At 38.9% G+C, this 20,972-nt stretch overlaps 2 protein-coding genes across 7 annotated transcripts; both read left to right on the top strand.

Annotated features, from left to right (window-relative positions):
- The first annotated feature begins 10,194 nt into the window (after positions 1-10,194).
- LOC121234486 lies at positions 10,195-11,022 on the top strand. Its single transcript, XM_041130427.1, has 2 exons — positions 10,195-10,808; positions 10,897-11,022. The coding sequence occupies exons 1-2, from the start codon at positions 10,506-10,508 to the stop codon at positions 11,020-11,022; spliced, it is 429 nt and encodes a 142-aa protein (XP_040986361.1). The 5' UTR covers positions 10,195-10,505.
- Positions 11,023-15,098: 4,076 nt separating this feature from the next.
- LOC121235235 ((+)-neomenthol dehydrogenase) lies at positions 15,099-19,633 on the top strand. 6 transcript variants are annotated; one of them, XM_041131557.1, is made up of 6 exons: positions 15,099-15,212; positions 15,489-15,627; positions 15,708-15,806; positions 16,547-16,805; positions 17,126-17,320; positions 19,035-19,633. In XM_041131557.1, the coding sequence occupies exons 3-6, from the start codon at positions 15,715-15,717 to the stop codon at positions 19,422-19,424; spliced, it is 936 nt and encodes a 311-aa protein (XP_040987491.1). In that variant the 5' UTR covers positions 15,099-15,212; positions 15,489-15,627; positions 15,708-15,714; the 3' UTR covers positions 19,425-19,633. The 6 variants fall into 6 exon arrangements, with proteins under 6 accessions (XP_040987491.1, XP_040987489.1, XP_040987486.1 ...); XM_041131555.1 differs by having other exon boundaries at positions 15,113-15,212; positions 15,481-15,627; XM_041131558.1 differs by lacking the exon at positions 15,099-15,212 and adding an exon at positions 15,225-15,378.
- Positions 19,634-20,972: the final 1,339 nt, after the last annotated feature.

Below are 20,972 nucleotides of genomic sequence, written 5' to 3'. Positions count from 1 at the left end.
AGAAAAAAAAAAGGAGCATTTATAAATGATGAGCAGATAGACTGACAGTGGATGTACCCCTCATTTTTGGGTAGAATTACTGAAAATACCATAATGTCATCCATAATTCATATTCCAAACAGTATATAGTTCATATTCTTAAGGGCGATGAATAAGGATAAGAACCAGAAGGCATTACTCTCTCGTCTGTCTCCCGAACAAACTCTATGTCTCTCTCTTGAACCCGTCTTTCTCTAAACTCTCGTTACAGATTTGACTAAAGGGGGTGAGAGCTTCGGCTACTTTCCCCCTCCATCCCTCTCTCCCCACCCCCGTCCCCTCTGTGTAATGCTCTATTTTTGTGTTTGTTGTGTTTTTGTAGGCTAAATAAGGGAGAATCGCATATCTGGAACTTTCGGAGACCATAGACTAGCATGCGCCCCTCCATGGCTTTGCCCAGCCGCCAATCGTGAAGACCACCGAAGGCGGTGCCAAACGAAGCGGCGAGTAGCTCACACGCGCGGCCTAAAGTTATCGGAGACGTTCGGTGAGTGGCTATCTCGCACCACCGGGAACCCCTCTGCCGTGGCCACGCGCGGTGCCACTGGGGTCTGTGAGTCCAGAACCTCCAAGATCGGTTGACGATTTTCCTCCCAGAGTGGCGTGTGTCTCCAGCCTCTTGGAGCATTGTCCTTTTCCGTTTTCACAGTAGTTTTTCCATTGTATTTTATTTCTTGTACTGTCTTTCCTTTTAAAAAAAATAAAAATCTAAAAATTTTGTCCCTTCAGACCTTGGTCTGAACGGTGTGTTCCCCCATCTTCGCTTAGGCAGTGTATGGGGTTGGTGTACCCTACTCCGCGTAGTCGGGGTATGGATTTTGTCACCTGGTTACTGTTACTCTGTTGGGAACAGAGATGTGCACGACGGATCTCTTAGACTTAGGTCTTTAGAGATCTGTCGTCTTGACTAGACCATGTCAGCCACGAAAGTGTTCTGGGAAGCTATTAACATATGTAACTAACTTGTTTTAAGTCAAATTTGTATGTCCTATTATGAATGAAATGTGATCCTTTATTATCAAGAAAAAAAAAAAGAATTAGAAGGCATTATATTTTAGGGCCCTAGTTTAGAGAGAGACTCATTCTCTCTATAAGCCACCACCAAATCAAAACAAGGGGGGAGGAGCTCCTCCTTTCTCCTTCATCCTTATTCCCTTCCCTCTCTAGTTTTCTTATTTCCTCTGCTTTTTTAGTTTTTTTCAGGGCTAAGCATGGAGGAAGGTAAATCTGTTGCTCTTCAGCGTCCGGTGACCACCACACACCCTATCGTAGGTCTCCCAAGGCGCCGATATTTCAGACGGGCGAAGTATTTTGTCGAACGGAGCTCCTAAGGGTGCTCTTCTGCCGCCACATGTAGCTTTTCTGGGTCTAGGGCCACCGGTTACTTCAGACCTGACTGACCGCCATACTCCAAGGTGACACATGGCTCTCACGCGCCATCACAATCACTTTGTTTGTATTTTTTGTTCCTACAAGGTTGAAAATGCAGATCTATATATTTCCAATATGTAATTTATTTTTTCCCATGTATCTTTAATTTATGTTACATCTTTTGTTTTAGAAAAATAAAAACTAAAAAGACACATTGTCTTGTGGACTTCTGTCTATAGAGTGTGTCTCTTGGATTTTTGTCCATAAAGTGTGTCATTTATTCCGTCTTAGACAGAGTATGGGGTTTGTTTTAACTCTGTCTTGAACAGAGTTGTGTTGTCTCTCACTCACTTGGATAGCCAACTATATTTGGCAAAGCTTGTCCACAACCGAGCCTAGTCCTACATTTATACGGAGGGCTTGGCGAGGATGCGAGACCAGGTGCTGGTGAACCTGCAGGTTGATCTGAGGTCTCTTGACCTGTTGTCTCTCCTTCAGACCTAGCAACGCTGAAACACAACACCTCTATAGGTAAGGATTTGATGTCGGATGCCTTCCTAGACGACCCCGTTGGCTGATGTTCATTCTTGTTTCCTTTTTTTTTATTATTTATTCTTTATGTAAAGAGATACTGTAAATGAATTCTTTTTCTGTATATGTATTGATGACGTTCTCTCTTTGTGAGCTCTTTATCTCCTTCTCTTTTTTTATTTTCCCTTTTATTTCTCGTTGTCGAGTGTGAGAGGCTAGGATTCAGTAGGGTGTCGACATGGTGAGGAGTGAACTGACTTCCCCCCACTCATTGAAAGCTAACATGGTAGTTCTCTTCGTTTCTGTACTTGTCATGACCTCGCTATAGGAGTGGTCGGGCAGCCAAAATGGCTAAACCCTCCTGCCACCTTTCCTTGGGATGGTAGTGCGGCCAGACAATCAAAAGACTAGACCCGCCATGACTCTGCTATGATAAAGGTCATGATCTGTCTTTTGTTTGGAAGAGGTCGGTAACCATGCTAAGAGCATTAGCATTGGATTGGCTATTATATTCTTCAAATTTTGACTAAGATGTAGCTTTTTCACTTTTAGCTAATTATTCAAAACTTGAAGTCTATATTGGATTAGTCATCACACTCTCTATAATAATAAAATATTATTATTTTTTATTATTTATATATTTTTTTTTTTAATTTTCAATAACCTCCAACAATCATATTCATTTTTATTGTCACAATTTAACAATCTATAATATAATAATCTGACATGTATATAAATAATAAAATCTCATATGAATAAAAATCTCATATCTATAATATAATAATCTCAAAAAATACTTTTAGACTTGTTATAGTTCTTCTCATATTTGGAAATAAGAATGGATTTACTGTAACTTATAGTTTGGATGAAAATAATTTAGCTAATTCAATATGGAGCAAATATGGATGACATTTTCTAAATTTGAAGATGAAAAGGCATTTGGCTAATTCAATGCCAATGCTCTAAGATAAACTGAATCGGTTAGCGTAGTAAATCCAAACTATAAATATGAAACTTGCAAACCTAAATTGCCTGAATTGATTGACGAAGGTCTGAGGCATGTTGTGGCCTAGCCATGAGAAAGGTCAGGCTGCTAGAAGGCTGAGCCTGCTTGTAGTTTATCAGCAGGAAGGCTAAGTAGTTGGGCAGCCTAGGTTGAACACACGCTTTGTCGTGAGGGAGGTCGGGTCAATTGAAAGGCTGGACCTACCTATTGATGCTCACAATGAAGGTAAGTAGTTGGACAGCCTGGGGCTTGGACTTGCACTTTGCCGTGAGGAAGGTCTGGTAGTTGAAAGGCTAGACCAGCCTCTTGCCCCCAATGAAAAAGGTAAGCAGTTGGGAAGTAAGGGCTGAACTCTTGCTTTGCCATGAGGGAGGTCGGGCAGTCGAAAGGCTAGACTCGCTTGTTGACACTCATAGGGAAAGTAAGTAGTTAGGCAGCTAAGGGCTGAACCCACGCTTCTCCATGATGGAGGTCGGGCAATCGAAAGGCTAGACTCGTCTGCTAACGCTTATAGGAAAGGTAAGTAGTCAGGCAGCCAAAGACTGAACCCATACTTCGATGTGAGAGAGGTTTGGAAGTCGAAAGGCTGGACCCGCTTGTTGACACTCACGAGGAAGGTAAGTTGTTAGGCAGCCTAAGGGCTGGATCCGATCTTTGTCGTAGGGAGGTCAGGCAGTTGAAAGACTAGAATTGACTATTGACGCTCACGGAGAAGGTAAGTAGTCGAGCCACCTAGGGACTAGACTTGATCTTCGTCATGAGGGAGGTCGAGCAGTTGAAAGGCTAGAACTATTAGTTGATGCTCACGGGGAAGGTAATTAGTCGAGCCACCTAAGGGCTAGACCCGGGCTTTGCCATGAGGGATGTTGGGCATTTGAAAGGTTGGACTTGCCTATTAACATTCACGGGGATGGTAAGTACTCCAGCAGCCAACGACTAGATCCGAGCTTCGCCATGACGGAGGTTGAGTCAATCAAAAGGCTGGACCAACCTCTTGACTCTCAACGGGAAGGTAAGTAGTCGATCAACTAAAGGGTGGACCCGCGCTTTGCCATGAGGGAGGTCGAGCACTTGAAAGGTTGGACATGCCTATTGACACTCAATAGAAAGGTACGTAGTCAGGCCACCTGGGTCTAGACTCGCGCTTTACATGAGGAATGTTGGGTAGTCGAAATGCAGGACCCTCCTCTTAACGCTCATGGGGAAGGTAAGTAGTGGGGCAGTCGGGGAGCTGGACTCACGCTTCACCGTGAGGGAGGTCAAGTCAGTCGAAAGGCTGGACTAGCCTCTTAACCCCAAATGGGAAGGTAAGTAGTCGGGCAGTCAAGGGTGGACCCACGCTTTGCCATGAGGGTGGTTGGACAGTTGAGAGGCTGGACCCGCCTCTTGACCCCTAACATGAAGGTAACTAGTAGGGCAACCAAGGGGTGGACCTGCGCTTCGCAATGAGGGAGGTCGGGTAGTCAAAAGGCTGGACCTGCCTATTGATGCTCACAGGAAAGGTAAGTAGTCAGGTAGCCAAAGACTGGACCCACACTTCGCCATGAGGGAAGTTGAGTCAGTAGAAAGGCTGGACCAATCTCTTAACCCCCAACGGAACGTAAGTAGTCGAGCAGTTAAAAAGATGGACCCTCATGTTGACACTCAAAAGGAAGCTAAGTAGTTAGGTAGCCAAAGGCTGGACCTGCGGTTAGCCGTTAGGGAGGTAGGGTAGTCAAAAGGCTGGACCTGACTGTTAACGCTCACGGGGAAGGTAAGTAGTGGTGTAGGCTAGGGCTGGACCCACTCTTCACCATGAGAGAGGTCTTGCAATCGAAATGGTGGACCCTCCTATTGCCACTCACGAGGAAGCTAAAGTTGTCAGGCTTCCTGTGGGCTAGACTCGCACTTCGCCATGAGGAAGCTCGAGCAGTCAAAAGGCTAGCCCCATCTGTTGATGCTCACTGGGAAGGTAAGTAGTCAGGCAACCTAGGGGCTGGACCTGCACTTCGCCGTGAGGGAGGTCAGGCTATTGAAAGCCCAAACTTGCCTAATGACACTCAAGGCGAAAGTGCGTAGTCGGGCCACATGAGGGTTGGACCTACTCTTCATCGTGAGAGAGGTCGGGCAATCGAAAGGCTGGACCCACTAGTTAACGCTCATAGGGAGAGTTAGTAGTCGGGCAACCAAGAACTAGACATGTGCTTCACCGTGAGGGAGGTCTAGTCAGTCGAAAGGCTGGACCAGCCTTTTGACCACTAAGAGGAAGGTTAGTAGTTGGGCAACAAAGGGTTGGGCCCATGCTTCGCCGTCAGGGAGGTCTAGTCAGTCGAAAGGCTGGACCTGCCTTTTAACCACTAAGGGGATGGTTAGTAATTGGGCAGCAAAGGGTTGGGCCCGTGCTTCGCCGTCAGGGAGGTCTAGTCAGTCGAAAGGCTGGACCCTCCTTTTGACCACTAAGGGGATGGTTAGTAGTTGGGCAGCAAAGGGTTGGGCCCATGCTTCGCCGTCAAGGAGGTTTGAAAGTAAAAAATCAGGACCTGTCTGTTGACGCTCACAGGGAAGGTAAATAGTCGAGTCGCTTGAGGGCTGGACCTGCCCTCTTGACCCGCAAGGGGAAGGTAAGTAATCGGGCAGCGAAGGGCTGGACTCGTGCTTCGTTGTGAGCGAGGTCAGGCAATTGGAAAGACTAGACACGCCTATTGTTGCTTGCGGGAAAGGTAAGTAATAGGGCTGCTTAGGGACTAGACCTGCGCTTTGATGTGAGGGATTTCGGGCATTCGAAAGGCTGGACCGGCCTGTTAACGCTCCTAGGGAAGGTAAGTAATTGGGTAGCCAAGGGCTGGACATACGCTTCGTCGTGAGGGAGGTCGAGTCAGCCGAAAGGCTAGACCTGCCTCTTTACCCCGAACGAGAAGGTAAGTAGTTGGGCAGCCAAGGGTTGAACTCTGATATTAAAATACTTAGTACCTCCAACTCCGACTCTAAATTTTGACTTCTCTGACTTCATCGGAGTCGAAGTTGAAGCGAATGTCAGCCGGAGTCGGAGCCGAAGCGAGTGTTAGCCGGAGTCAGAGATGGCGAAGGATTTACCCACCCCTGTCATTTACCCTCCAATAGAAAGTAAAAAAAAAAATTATATTAGGAGAAATGATATATGAACTTTAAATATATAAATTTTGCTTTGGTCTTTTATAAAAAAAAAAAAGTAATATTAATTATAAAAAATGTGAAAATTTTACTTTTTATTAGTGAGATCCATATTTTTATAAAAGACTTGGATAAATTTCGTGCATTTGGAATTTAGATCTAGAATTACTCAAGTCATAAGTTTGGTTTGGATAGTGAAACCATTTCAACTTATATAATCTAATCATTACAACTTTCCTAAACTTACGAACAAAATAAAATAAGTAATTCAACTTTTACAAATTCCAAAATAAAATTAAGATTTTAATAAAATTTTATTTAACTTTCAAATTTTATATCATTTCATCTAAACTCAATATCTAAACCATTAAAAAAAATCCAACTTTTGGGCTTGTGCTAAATAGCCCCGCGCATTGTGGCAACAATTGTGCGAAATGGCCGGAGCTTGGGTTCGATGTTGGCGTACGGATGCGTTTCACGAGGATGGATTTCTCTAGGGGGACGGTTGCTAGAAAGGTGAGTCAACTCATCGAGTTTTATTTCTCTTATTTATTTATTTTTTATACAGTCTTTGGCCTTATTTGGATTAAGAACTCATTTCAATTAATCTCATTTCTTCATTACAATTTTCTTAAATTTTCATATAAAATATAATAAATAATTCAACTTTTTTAAATTTTAAAATAATAATAATAATATTAAAAATAATATTTTATACAATTCATATAAAATTATCAATAATGCTACAGACAACCGTCTGTAGCAACCGCTGCGTTAATGCCATGTCAGCCTGTTTATTTAATTAAAAAAAAGAAATTGAAGAAAGACGAAAAAAGCAGGGAAAAGCAGGGTATTTTTTTGATTTGAGAACAAAATAATCCAGTGAGAACGGTAGCCCTATGGAGAAGCAGATATTGAGCTCTGAGGTAGTCGATTTTTGGGTCTAGGATATTGAGCTCTGAAGAAGAAGAAGAAGAACGGCAACCCAGCTTGTGAAAAGTTTTACATTTGAGAAAAAAATCCAGCAAAAACACAAAACTGTGGAAAAGCTCCGAGGTAGTCGATTTTTGGGTCTAGAAGAACCATAGATCTCCTCATCTTCGCATGAGCAGCTGTCAGATCTCCTCCATCTCTGTTCTTCGGCTTGGTGTCTCCGTCGCTAGCTTCAGGTAAGACATCCCACGTCGTCTGCTTCCTGTGTTCGTGTCTTCGTGTTCGTATGTGGTGTTTTTGTTGGCATTTTGGTGGCTAGAAACATCTATAAGTATTTTTAGTTGTTAAAAAGAAGTCTCCAAAGCCACATGGTTCGTCTAGAGGCCGACCAAAAAGTATAGGAAATAGGGAAAAAAATGCACTGGTTATGTCCATTAATGTTGCCACAGGGTTCGCATTTTATAGATGTTAGCATTTCATTTTTAAAGCAACCGCTGTTTTTAACATGTATAACCACGAAATTAGTAATGCATTCCAGACGCTGTTTTTGTGAGCTTATTGCCACAGGGTTGGCATTTTGTTTTCCTTGGTTTTTAAGAACAAGGAGACATCATATTAAGTAGAAAAAAGATAATCTGTGAGTTGATTTTGGGGTTTAGAGACTGGGTTGTTCAAATAAAACCATTTCATAGTTAAATTTTTAATAAATTTTCAAATGATAGAGTTCATTCTTCAATTGTTTTAAAAAAAAAATCTATTTCTTTTGCTAATAAATTTAATTCATTACACAGGATTAATGGCACATTCCCATGAATACATCATATTAAGTAGGAAAAAGACCATCTGTGAGCTGATTTTAGGGTTTAGAGACTAGGTTGTTCAAACAAAACCATTTCATAGTTAAATTTTTAATAAATTTTCAAATGATAGAGTCCATTCTTCAATTGTTGATGTAATTATTTTGTTAATTTGTTTGGATCATTTACACTCATGTCTCTAACCTTTGTTTGCCCAAGGATGATCACAATTAATTTGGTGATTTTTTTGTTGTTGTTGCAAGAGGTATAATTTTCCTTGGGATTGTTAGCATGGAAAAAGGAAAAGACCACTCAGCTGAGCTAACACCATCTAGCTCAAATCCTCCAAACACGGTATGTGATATTATTTTAAAGAAATGCGAGAATGTGTTGAGTTGATGTTTATTGGTTGATTACATCATTCCCTCATGGTTGCTACTTATCATTATTATTTTTCATGTCAGAACATCCCAACAACGACTCCAAACCTTTCAAATTACATGCACGTTTGGCATGGACCAGTACCTGCATGGTTATCGACCTTTATGCCATATCTAGATGACAACCAATATCCAATCAACATTCAGGTGGTGATGCAACTTTGTTAGTATTTTTTTTAATAAATATGATTTTTCAGAATTACATTAATTGCTTTAATTTTTGTGATTTATGCAGAATACTGGTTACAAATTTCAGTATGGGATGGGACCTCTCATTCCTCTCATCACTACAAGCTCCGCAACGAGCTCAAGAGTTCGTACAGAGGATCCAAACTGCAGTAAGGAAACTGAATCACCATATACATCCTTTAGACTTGATTAATAGAGTACAGAAGATACACCAGAAGCAGAATCACGGGATACCGAGGATGGTAGTGCTGGGACACCTGAATGTGTTCAAATGGATGGTGGTGATATGATTGAAGAGCCAAAGTCGGGAATGTAATTTAAATCTTTTGAATAGTTATTGAGTTATTATAAGCAATATGGTAAGAAATGCGGGTTTGGGGTGATGACCAAAAGGAGTGAAAAGGTCGAGGATGGGTCTGTTAGATATGTCACTCTTGCCTGTGCCGGCGGTGGGAAGGCCCGAAATAGAACGTTGAATATCGCTAAACCACGTCTGACAGGAAAGACGGAATGTAAGGCAAAAATTAATGCCTTAAAAGTTGAGGGAAATGTGTGGTTGACAACATGTCATAATATCCATAATCATGGCCTCAGTCCATAGAAATCCCGCTTCTTTCGTTGTAATAGAGAAGTTAGCGAGACAGTAAAAAGAGTTCTAGATACAAACGACTTGGCTGGCATTAAAATGAATAAGAGCTTTGGCAATCTTGTTGTTGGCGCGGGCGGATTCGAGGACCTCCCCATTTTGGAAAAAGATTGTCGTAATTATATGGATAAGGCAAGACATCTGCGACTTGGGAAAGGTGGCGTTGGAGCGCTTTGAAAGTACTTTTTAATGATGTAATATAAAAATCCCAGGTTCTTTGCACTGATGGACTTAGATTATGAAAGGAGGTTAAAAAATGTCTTCTGGGCAGACCCCCATAGTAAGGTAGCATATCAACATTTCGGTGATGTGGTCACTTCGACACCACGTATCTGACGAATAGATATGGTATGCCCTTCGCACCATTTGTTGGTATAAACCACCACGGCCAGTCAATTTTGTTGGGAGCAAGATTGATATCCAGTAAGGATACGGAGACATTTGTATGGTTATTTCAGACCTAGTTGAAATGTATGAACGATGTAGCTCCGAGAGCTATAATCACAGATTAGGACAGAGCGATGAAAAATGCGATTGCCATTGTATTTCCAGAAAGTCGACATCGATTTTGTTTGTGGCATATATTGAAGAAAGTCCCTGAAAAGCTTGGTTCCCATAGTTCGTACAAAAGTGGTATGAAAACTGCTTTGATAAAATGTGTGTATGACACCCAAACTGTTGAGGAGTTTGAAAAATGTTGGGAGTAGCTAATCACCACATACAATTTGCATGAAAATGCCTGGTTACAAAGTTTATATGATGAGCGTGAGTATTGGGTACCGGCATTCTTGAAGGACATATTTTGGGCTAGAATGAGTACTACACAGTGGAGCGAGAGCATGAATGCATTTTTTGACGGTTATGTTCATGCCAAGACAAATTTGAAAGAATTTGTCGACTAGTTTGACAACGCTCTGAAAAAGAAAATTGAGAATGAAACTGCCGCGGACTTCTATTCATTTAGTGTCTCAATTCCCTATATATCTGGGTCACCAATTGAGAAGAGATTTCAAGATCTGTACACGAATGCTAAATCCAGGGAAGTTCAACAACAAATTACCAGTATTATTGATATGGATCCAAAGTTATTTAAGCATGATGAAAAAATAAAGACATATCATGTAGATGATGAAATTCGTGTGGAAGAGTTCACAAAACTGGTTACTCACTATGTGGACTTTAGTGAGGAAGATATAATTGCAAAGTGTTCATGTGGGTTGTTTCAGATGAGGGGGATATTGTGTAGGCACATTTTGACAGTATTCAAATGTAATGGGATTAAGTCTGTGCCAGATACATACATTTTAGATCGATGAAGGAAAGACATTAAAAGGAGGTACACATTAATCCATAGCAGCTATGACGCAGGAGATCAGTGGGCAGATGCTAATAGATATTCAAGTTTGTTGAATATATGTTATGAGATGATTACTCATGCTGCGGGTTCAAGTCGGCATACTAAGGATGCAACTACAAAATTGTATGCAATGATTGAGTTATATCGTGCCAACCAAGAACCCCCATCGACAACCCTAACTAGTGTGAATGTTGGTTCTACGACTGCTGATACAACTACAGTTGGTAGTTCGAAGCAAGTACTAAGTCCGAACGTTGTGAGAGGAAAAGGCAGACCCCCATCTCTGAGGAGAGCATCGGGGATGGAGAAAGACATGCAGAAAGTTAAAGCAAAGACGAAGAGAGCACCAATGAAGGGGAAACGCAAACAAGTGCATATTGTAAATATTTTAAATTTTATTTACCATTTAATGCAAATATGAAAAATATGCTAAATAATATTTGTGACTTGATATTTAGCGAGATGGAGGAGATACAACAGTCGTGGACACTTGCAGGAGGTTATTTGGCCCTTCGGAGATGGATACTCCCAATGTTGAACAAGTCCAGGCCCGAGAAACGATGATTGGTAGCAAGAAAGTGTAAGCGGGTCTCTTGTGTTGTCGATATTTTAATAGTATTAATATCACAACGCAATAACAGTTGGTGTTTACTATTTACATATGCAATTTGGGTTAGATGGATAGCAACCAGAAGAATTTGGGTTGAGTGAATCACAACCCATGCAATGATTTGATACATTGAGTGTGTTATTAATAATATTAACATTTAATGTTGTTACAATTGATATTCTTAGTTGTCATTTTGGGAACTGAGATGATCTATGTTGTATGTTTTGCAAGGCAGAGCAGACTTGTTGGTAGGACACTTTGTTGGAGCTTTGGCAGTATTGGGAGGACATTTGTTGGAGCTTTGACTGTATTGGGAGGACATTTTGTTGAAATTTGGTTTTAGAGTTGTTGATGTATTAATAGTGGCAGGTGTAGTGTTGGCCAAATACACACAAAAATATTCCTTTTGTTGGCAAGTTTTTTCATGTAATTTACTAAATTTATGCCGAATTATATCATGTAATGATTTTTTTGAAACTATATTCTGTGTAATACAGTTTACTTAATGGCATTTTGTGTCATCACTTTTATGTACAAATACAAACTGCTTATCAATGCTCAATATCCATACAAGACTGTTTTACAAACTGCTCATTACAAACTGCTCCTTAAACTGCTCATTACAAACTGCTCTTCAATGTGGAAATCACAAACTGCTCATAACAAACTGCTTCTCAAACTTTTATGTACAAATACAAACTGAATCACAAACTGTTCACAACAAACTGCTTCTCAACATACATCATCCATAACAAACTGCTTTACAAACTGCTCAATATATTGTTCACAAACTACTATACAAACTGGGAATAACAAACTGCTTTACGTCACTGCTCAACACAAATTGCATATGAAACTGCTCAACACAAACTGCATATGAAACTGTTTTACAAACTGCTCATAACACACTGCATTACATCACTGCTTTACAAATTGCTCATAACACACTGCTTTACAAACTGCATTACAAACTGTTTCTCAACAAACATTATCCATACAAACTGCTCAAACTTAACAGTTTGACAATCCGCTCAAATCCAAACTGTTTTGTTCTACAAACTGCTTATCAACAACCAATATCCATACATACACAAAACTTCCATACAAGACTGTCCAATACAAACTGTACATAACAGTTTCACAATCTGCTCAAATGCAAACTAAACTGTTTTACAAACTGCTTATCAACCAATAGAGTCCATACAAACACAAAATTGCTTTACAAACTGCTCATAACATTTCCATTACAAACTGCTTATCAACCATACAAACACAAAACTATTTTACAAATTGCTCATAACATTTCCATTACAAACTGCTCATACATTAACCTAACCATATTGTTTACAAACTGAATAATACATCACTATTTTTACAATCTGCTCAAACTGTACATAATAGTAGTTTTACAATCTGCTCAATATCCATACATCAACTACATAGTCCAATACAAAACCAAAACCCCAATACAATTTCTGGAACTACTAACACCATCCAGGAATTTACTTAGACACTACCAAGCAACAACCAAAATGCAACTAGAAACGCAAAAGCCCTATACAACTGAAGTAGTCTGCGTGAACGCCTTATTTCAGCTTCTTGTTCCCGAAGCACCAACTCCTTCTTCATAACCTCAATCTCCCTCTTGTGGACATCATCGAGTTTCCTTTCGAGCTCTTTCTCCTTCATTAGCAATTCATTGGTGCTTTCTCGAAGTTGGAGTTCATTCTCTTCTTCATTAATATCTGCCCACTTGAAAAACCTACAATATGGTAATCTCTGAAGATTAAGAAGATATATAACAAATGTTAGATGTTTTAATATTAATCATTATATAACAAATATTAGATGTTTTAATATTAATCATTACATAACAAATGTTAGAACTTTTAATATTAATCATTACATGAATAAGTTTTATGTAAAAATTATATAGTTACCTTAGTGTTGTACTTTGGACACCATAAGAAGGGTCATCTTGGATTCGTTGCAGTACGAGCCAGTCTTAGTGTGGCTGGCTCCTCACAAAAACAGAATGGTATGCCCAAAGCACGTTTACCAAAGGAAGATGAAGATATTTATGATGACACCCAATATGGTAGTAATTTCAACAGTACAGAAAAATTCAACTGTCGGGAGGAATTAGTTGAATTATTCAGATTCATGCTTCCCAATAACAGTAGGTAGCAGTTTTAACATTTTAATGTAGAAGTAAGCATCACAATAACAGTAGCTAGCAGTTTTAACATTTTAATGTGGAAGTAAGCATCCCAATAATAGTAACAGTTTAAACTTTTAATGTGGAAGTAAGCATCCCAATAACAGTAGCTAGCATTTTAACATTTTTGCGTACTAGCACTTTTGATTATGTTTCATGCTATCATGCTAGACTGTGTCCATTAGGAGAGCCCATGTTGATATGTAGTTTTAGCTTTGCTTATTTGACTCTTACTTTATATATGCCCATTTGTTTACCGTCATTTGATCCTCAAAATTACATTAATAATAATAATAATAATAACAATAATAATAATAATGATGTATAATAATAATCATAATATGTCCTATAGCATCTTAAGGAGTTTCTATATCCATTGACTGTAAAATTTTCAGTTTGACAGCCATTACTTCCCTACTTGAGAAATATGGGATTGATCTCAAACAGACAAGAGTAAATACACTAGAGTAACAGTAACAGTTTAATATGGCAGTGAGACTGTTATAGACAAGAGTAAAACATCCCACTAACATTTTACAAAAACAGCTAAATAAAATTAAATTTGCTAAAACACCCTGCTCAAATATTATTTTATGCATTCCATAGACATTCTACTACTCTCATACATGTCGAATTTATAAATTGACAACTTAACAACGATGATATGGTATGTGATTTGAATAATTACATGACTAAATAGTTAATGCAAGAATTATACATCATAGGCAATGTATTACATGACTAAATGTACAATGTATGATAAAGAATTATTGACTTCCAAACATTTGGAAAGTAAAACCAAAGCACAAAAAAAGGAGAAAAATAACGACATTTTTGCAGTGAGGATACTTTGAAACTCGGCCCGATCGATGATTACAAAAATTAAAATTTTTTTGGGGTTAGGGTTAGGGTTTGGGTTAGGGTTTCAGGGCTTGATAACCAAAAAAATTTAGGGTTAGGGTTAGGGTTTCGGGGCTTGATAACCAAAACAATTTAGGGTTAGGATTTCGGGACTTGATAACCAAACAAATTTAGGGTTAGGGTTAGGGTTCGGGTTTGGGGGCTTGATAACCAAACAAATTTAGGGTTAGGGTTAGGGTTTCGGGGTTTTGTGGGAAGGGGATTTCATATTTGGGTTTCTGGGTTTTGTGGGAAGGGGATTTCAGATTTGGGTTTCTGGGAAGGGGATTTGAGATTTGGGTTTGTGGGAAGGAGAGTTCGTGGAGAGGATGAAGAGAAGACAGAGAAGACGAAGGGGATGTGGCTCTGTGTCTTCATGGAAAAGATTTCATAGAAGACGAAGACAGTGACTTCGCAAACCATTGGTTCGTGGGTTAGTGGAGACCACGACGACTGACTGCGGGAGAAGACGAAGACTGCAAAACACAGTGATTTCGCAAAACTGTTGGTTCATGGGGTTTGTGGGTTCAAAGGAGACCACGAAGAATGACTGCGGAGAAGGCGAAGACTTCGTATGCAGCGGCTTCATAGGGAGGCCAGTTCGTGGAAGACGATGGAGCTTCGTGGAGGACGATGGAGTTTTTGTGGAGAAGAGGAGGAAGAAGAAGACAGAGTGAAGGAGTTTTCGTGGAGATGGGCGAAATGGGAAAGGAGGTGAAGCGACCCCTTCTGTCTTCGAGGGAAACGAGGCTAAACGACGACGTTTAGGCATTTTTGTTTAAAATCCCTTCCGTCTTCAAGCAAGTTGCATAATGACGCCGTTCCACTAATTGCCATGTCAGGCACAATGCCGCGACGGTTCCCCTACGCAGTTGTGAGTAGCATTTTTCTAAAATTATCTCAACTAAATCCAATCGGAGACTTATTTATTTATTTTAGATCTCTATTATTTTGGTGGATGGAAAAGTTGGCTAATTAGTTACGAAGGGGCAAAATTGGGTCAATTTGGGACGCGCGCGTGTTGCTGAAGGCCATTTTGTACTTTGGTAATTTTACTCCTGAGCGTATTTTTGTCCTCTCGAAGAATTCTGTTATTTATACCGTTTCCATTTCCAGTAATGTTAGATGCTAGGGTTTTGTTTAGGGACCTGGATGTATGCAATCATGTACTCCGTTCGTGCTTGATGAGTAATCTGACTAGTAATTTAAGTGGTGATAGTTTCTTAGGGCTTGTTGTGGCGCTTTTTTAAAAAGAATGATGAAAAGCTTGACGTTCTTGGCGATTGCGACTTCCAATAACTAGTTTTATTTCAGTTTTTCAGGTTTTTTGGGTTGCTTATGATTGGATTTTGTTGATGAAGCTGTTTTACGTCTCTTTTGAGCCAATGAATACACATGAGCCAACCCGTTAGTTACATGGTTCAAACGTCGTTGGTTCTTCAGCCGCGGTGTCTCTGAAAGGTATCCTTCTCCGGGGTCTCGAACCACAATTATTGTTTACACTGAATTTTTAATATTCTAATTTTAATTTGGGAAAGGAGCGAAGATATGGGTAACAAAGAACGAGCAAAGGAGAGAAGAGAGAAGAGATTACAGGAGATATCGCTTCTCAGGACCATTCCCTATTCCGATCACCAGAGGTTTATTTTTCACTTTGTTTTGACTTAAATATCCCAATCTCATTTTAACGTTCTGGTACGTTTAGCTTTGTTCGATTCTTTTACAAATTGCAATCATTCACCGTTTATCTAATATGGAACTCTCAATTTTTTGGGTTACGACTGTTGAATAACGAACACGTCTATTCCAATACTTTTCAAATGCATTATAAGATGATTAATAGTTGGCCAAACCAAACGCGATGATGGCCTAGGAACTGCTCGTTAGGCTCCTCAAGCTTTAATCGGTCTATAAATGGACTGATATACCATGCACACACACAAATATATATATATATATGAAAAATTCTATTCTCAAGCTGGTACGTGGAGCACATTTTATTCTTACATGTCATGATTGGATTTGGAAGATAAATTTTGAATTTTGAATCTCACAGATCAAATCTTACTATTTAAGTTATATGGATTTTATGCTCCACACACCAGTTTGAGAATATAATAACTCTCTCTCTCTCTCTTTCTATATATATATATATATATATATATAATATATGTTATCAATGATAGATGCAATGACCACATCTTGTTATGAAGCAAGTGTAAATATCCTTTTTTTTTTAAATGGTGGGCATCAGCTTTGAGTTTGCACAAAAAAATGGCATTTACTTGTTATATTCATCCTTGCTTTCTTGGTTTTAATACAACAATTCCTCATAACAGACGGTTCATAGTATCGTAAATCTTTTTGGATGTATTTGTAGGTGGTGGTCCTCAGAAACCATCGTAGTTGTAACCGGTGGTAATAGAGGAATTGGATTTGAGATTTCAAGGCAGCTTGCAGTGAATGGATTGACAGTTATATTGACAGCAAGAGACAGTAATGTTGGCCTTGAAGCAACCAGGGTTCTACAAGAAGGTGGTCTTAATGTGTTCTTCCATCAACTGGATGTCTTAGATCCTTTATCTGTCAAAGAACTTTCTGAGTGGCTACAGCAAAATTATGGTGGTTTAGATATTCTGGTAATATTTCAATACCTTAATGTCCCCTGTATCATATTTTGTTGGATATAAGTTACTGTGTTATGGCTATACTTTAAGCTTACAAGACAGGCAGCACCAATCTTATCTTGCAACTCATTGCAAAAGGACTTCCGTTTGAATAAGCTTTGGAAAAAGGAAATGGACGTAAGATTTTATTGAATTTTGGCTTAAACATGTTAAATGCTATGCATCGATTTTAGATGGAGCCAAAAGATTGAAAAGTATAATAGTAGAGGGGTAATTTCAATTTTCATTTATATTGTACTTTAGCTATTTTAATGCAAAGTGATATTTTGCAGGTAAACAATGCTGGTGTTAATTTCAATCTCGGGTATGATAATTCTGTTGAATATGCCCAGAATGTTGTTGAAACCAATTATTTTGGTACCAAAAATATGATTCAAGCCATGATCCCATTAATGAAGCCTTCTACTTCCGGTGCTCGAATTATTAATGTGAGCTCACGGTTAGGCAGACTAAATGGCAGAAGGAATGTAAGTATTGCGTTAAAACCCTTCCTGTCCTTGCTATCCACTTTGCTCATTTTTCTGAACCTCTGTTAAACTATCTTGCTTCTTCTTCTTGCAACAATATGCATGTTCTATCATTTTAATCAAACCACTTATAACTAAGGGCTCATTTGGACGCTTAGAATATCTCAGAATATCTGTGAATAGTAGTAAAATGGTTTGTGGTTAGTAATGAAATTGTTCGTGAATAGTAGTGAAATAATTTGAGTTGAAATGTTTTATCGGGTTTTAGGAAAGGAGAGAGAAAATGTTGAATGAAAATATTATAAAGTTAAAAAATCGTTTGAATGTAATTTTTTAATATTATTTTTATTTTGAAATTTGAAAAAGTTGTATTGCTTTTTGTATTTTGTTTTGAAGTTTGTAAAAGTTGTATTAGGTTTTGTGTTTGGATAATGATTATAATGATTAGATGAAAAAGTTAAAGATTTGAAATTGAAAAGTGTTTTGTTTTTTAGTGATGTTTGGAAATGAAATATCTAAGAATACCTTAGTGTCCAAACTAGCCTAAATGTAGATGCATGTTGTGCCATGTGGTAGATGGTAGCTTCCTAATTGATAGGAATTGGAACTGGCTGGATATGGAAGAACATTTTGACTCTCTTTTAACTATCCTTACTGCTCTGTATGTACAAAAGCTTTTTATTTTAATACACAAATGATACTAGTTGTTGAGTCTCTAGTTAACAAGTTTCCTTTGCTTACTCTTTGTTATTATTATTATTTCTTTTTTAGCAAGATAATGTTTTTATTAAAGAGTAATGCTAGATACAGTCTTTGGGTGTGCAAACTCTGCGCAATCCCTTTGAAAAAAAATGATTTTTTATGTGAGTCCCAGATTATCCACTTTTTTCAAAGGGAGTGTGCAAATCCTAGAACTGCAAATATCATTTCTCTTTATTAAATTAAAATGTATACAAACAGAGGAGAACCCGAATCAACATTTCAAACAAGTTAATTCAAAGAGAAAAATAAAACCAACAAATGTGAAATGGCTACAAATAGTTAGTCCCATATTTCTTGGTGTGAAGCCAATAATATATCCCCAGTAAGGTGATTTTAGTGTAAGAGGCGCATGTGCTTCACATGCTGGGAACCACCAGCAAAAGTCCCTTGTTCCTGGCATGTTTGGTAGATTGGAGGAGTCTAGTTGTGGTGGTCGTGTAAATTAAAGAAGAGTGGAAGGCAGTGCCTTGACCAGGAACAATGAGGGCCATGAGAGTGGGTCTAGAAAGAGAGGCGACTAGAAGACTAGAAGAAGAAAAAGAGGAGAAAACAAGTGAGAAGAAAGAAGAAGTGGGCGGGAGGGAGTGACCCCTCTCCCAGGCAATTTTGGCTTTGGGGAGGGGGACTTGTTGCACTTTATTTTTTTAACTCTTTGTTAGTATTTACCGTTGTTGAAATCCTGCCATCCTATTCCTTTTTTTATATGCTTGTTTATGCGATAAGAGAATTTAAGAGTCGTGTACCATATGGTGATCTGGGGTGTAGTTTTTTTGGTGTTATCAAAATGCCCATTTTATACTATCACGTGATGCTATTCTACTGGAAAAATAATAATAATATGTGGTTTAAAAGACTGGTCTTATTTTCTCAATGATTTTTCCAAGTTCCATACCAAACTACTCATGGTTTGCCTGTCTGAAAGATTTCTATTCTCGTTGGTCGGGATTAACAGAGACTTGAAGATGTAAATCTCAGACAACAACTAGGCGATTTGGACTCGCTCTCAATTGACCTGATTGATAAGACCGTATCTACTTTTTTACAACAAGTAGAAGACGGCACTTGGACATCAGCTGGCTGGCCTCAAACTTTTACTGACTACTCGGTGTCAAAACTTGCAGTTAATGCTTACACCAGGCTAATGGCAAAGTTACTTTCTGATCAAGGTCACAGAATTTATATCAACTGCTATTGTCCGGGCTGGGTGAAGACTGCCATGACAGGTTATGCTGGTAACATTTCAGCTGAGGAAGGAGCTGATACTGGAGTATGGCTTGCCTTGCTTCCTGACCAGGCAATAACTGGGAAATTTTTTGCTGAGAGACGTGAGATAAACTTCTAAAGCAGTTATGCCAATTCTGGAGTTTGAGAATGGGTTGTTTTTTCCGCATTGAGCTGGTATAAAACCCAAAACAGCCAAGGAGAGTTTGAACTGTTGTAGAATATGTTTCTTGCACTAAATTACACTGCAGGATTGCTTTGCGGATTTTATCGGTGAATGAGAGCCAGGAACTGTAACCGCAATGAAAAATGGCCCTAAACGTTTTACAAGGTGTTGCTAGTTACAGTATTGGAAAATTTGGATGTCTTGATGGAAGGTTCTTGATATCAAGAACCCTGCTGCATTGCTGTTTTCACCAAGAACACAGAAGAATTAACAAGGAATGAGTAACCAGAGGAAAATCGAGACAAGAATTGATCTTCAAACTCGAAGGGAATCTTGATAGGGAATTTTGGAGGAATTCCCAACCTCAAATTTCTTATTGAACTCAGAGCATGAAGAGTAATAAAATGCAAGGACTTAAATTGTAAAACGCAGCTAAAAACTCCTAAAGACAAAACACACCGTTTAACTAAGCTACAGTTTGGATAGTGAGATGAGATAAGATGGTTTGAAATAAAAGTTAAAAGTTAAAAGTTAAAAGTTGAATAAAATATTGTTAGAATATTATTTTTTTAATATTATTATTATTTTAGGATTTGAAAAAGTTAAATTGAGATTTGAAAAAGTTGAATTATTTATTGTATTTTGTGTGAAAATTTGAAAAGATTATAATGATGAGATGAAATGAGGTGAGATGGTTTCTCAATCCAAACGGAGCTGTTCAAAACTCAAGATCCTACAAGCAAAATGACACCAACAACCCTCTAATTCAATACGCACCGTATTACTAAAATTAAAACTTCCCGTTTAAATCCCCTGACAGTTAAAGTTGCTATTTTCCATCTCTTTCCTATTAGCCTTCTGCAAAACACGCAGACTTCCTTCTTCTTCAAGACCCTACCCAGAAGCACCCTTGACAATCTCCACCTCTTCAAGGCCTTGCCCCCAAGGCACCCGTGACCATTACAAGACAGTGCCCACCAAATGAGGATACAAGGACCTTAGCTTGTACAACAACTCCCAAGAGTTATCCTCTATACTAGCACCCACCCATTTGATCAACACTTCAGTAGCAGCATGGTCACCCACCTTCTTCATTCTTCTCTCAAGATTTCTTCCAGGCGCAGGCTGAATAGCACGCTCATCATCAATTGGAGGTGGAGTAAGCAAAAGGAGAACTCTGGTCCCCCAATTTTTTCTTAAGGCAAGATACATGAAAAAGTGGATGGATTTTTAATGTTGAAGGCAACTTCAACTTATAAGCCATTGAACCAATTCTTTGAATGACTTGAAAGGGTCTATAATAACGAGGAGCAAGTTTTATGTTATGCCTCATTGCCACTAATTGTTGCCTATAAAGTTGAAGTTTAAGAAAAACCCAATCACCCTCCACAAAAGATCTTTTTGACCTTCTCTTGTCAGCAAACACCTTTATTCTATCCTGAGTTTTAGCCAAGTTTTCCTTCAACAAAGATAACACTTATTCACGAGTCTTCAAGTGTTGAT

The sequence above is a fragment of the Juglans microcarpa x Juglans regia genome, chromosome 6D, assembly GCF_004785595.1.
Source record: "Juglans microcarpa x Juglans regia isolate MS1-56 chromosome 6D, Jm3101_v1.0, whole genome shotgun sequence".
Taxonomy (NCBI): Eukaryota; Viridiplantae; Streptophyta; class Magnoliopsida; order Fagales; family Juglandaceae; genus Juglans; species Juglans microcarpa x Juglans regia.
The sequence above is the reverse complement of the archived record's forward strand: the minus strand, read 5'-3'. Positions and strand labels throughout refer to the sequence as shown.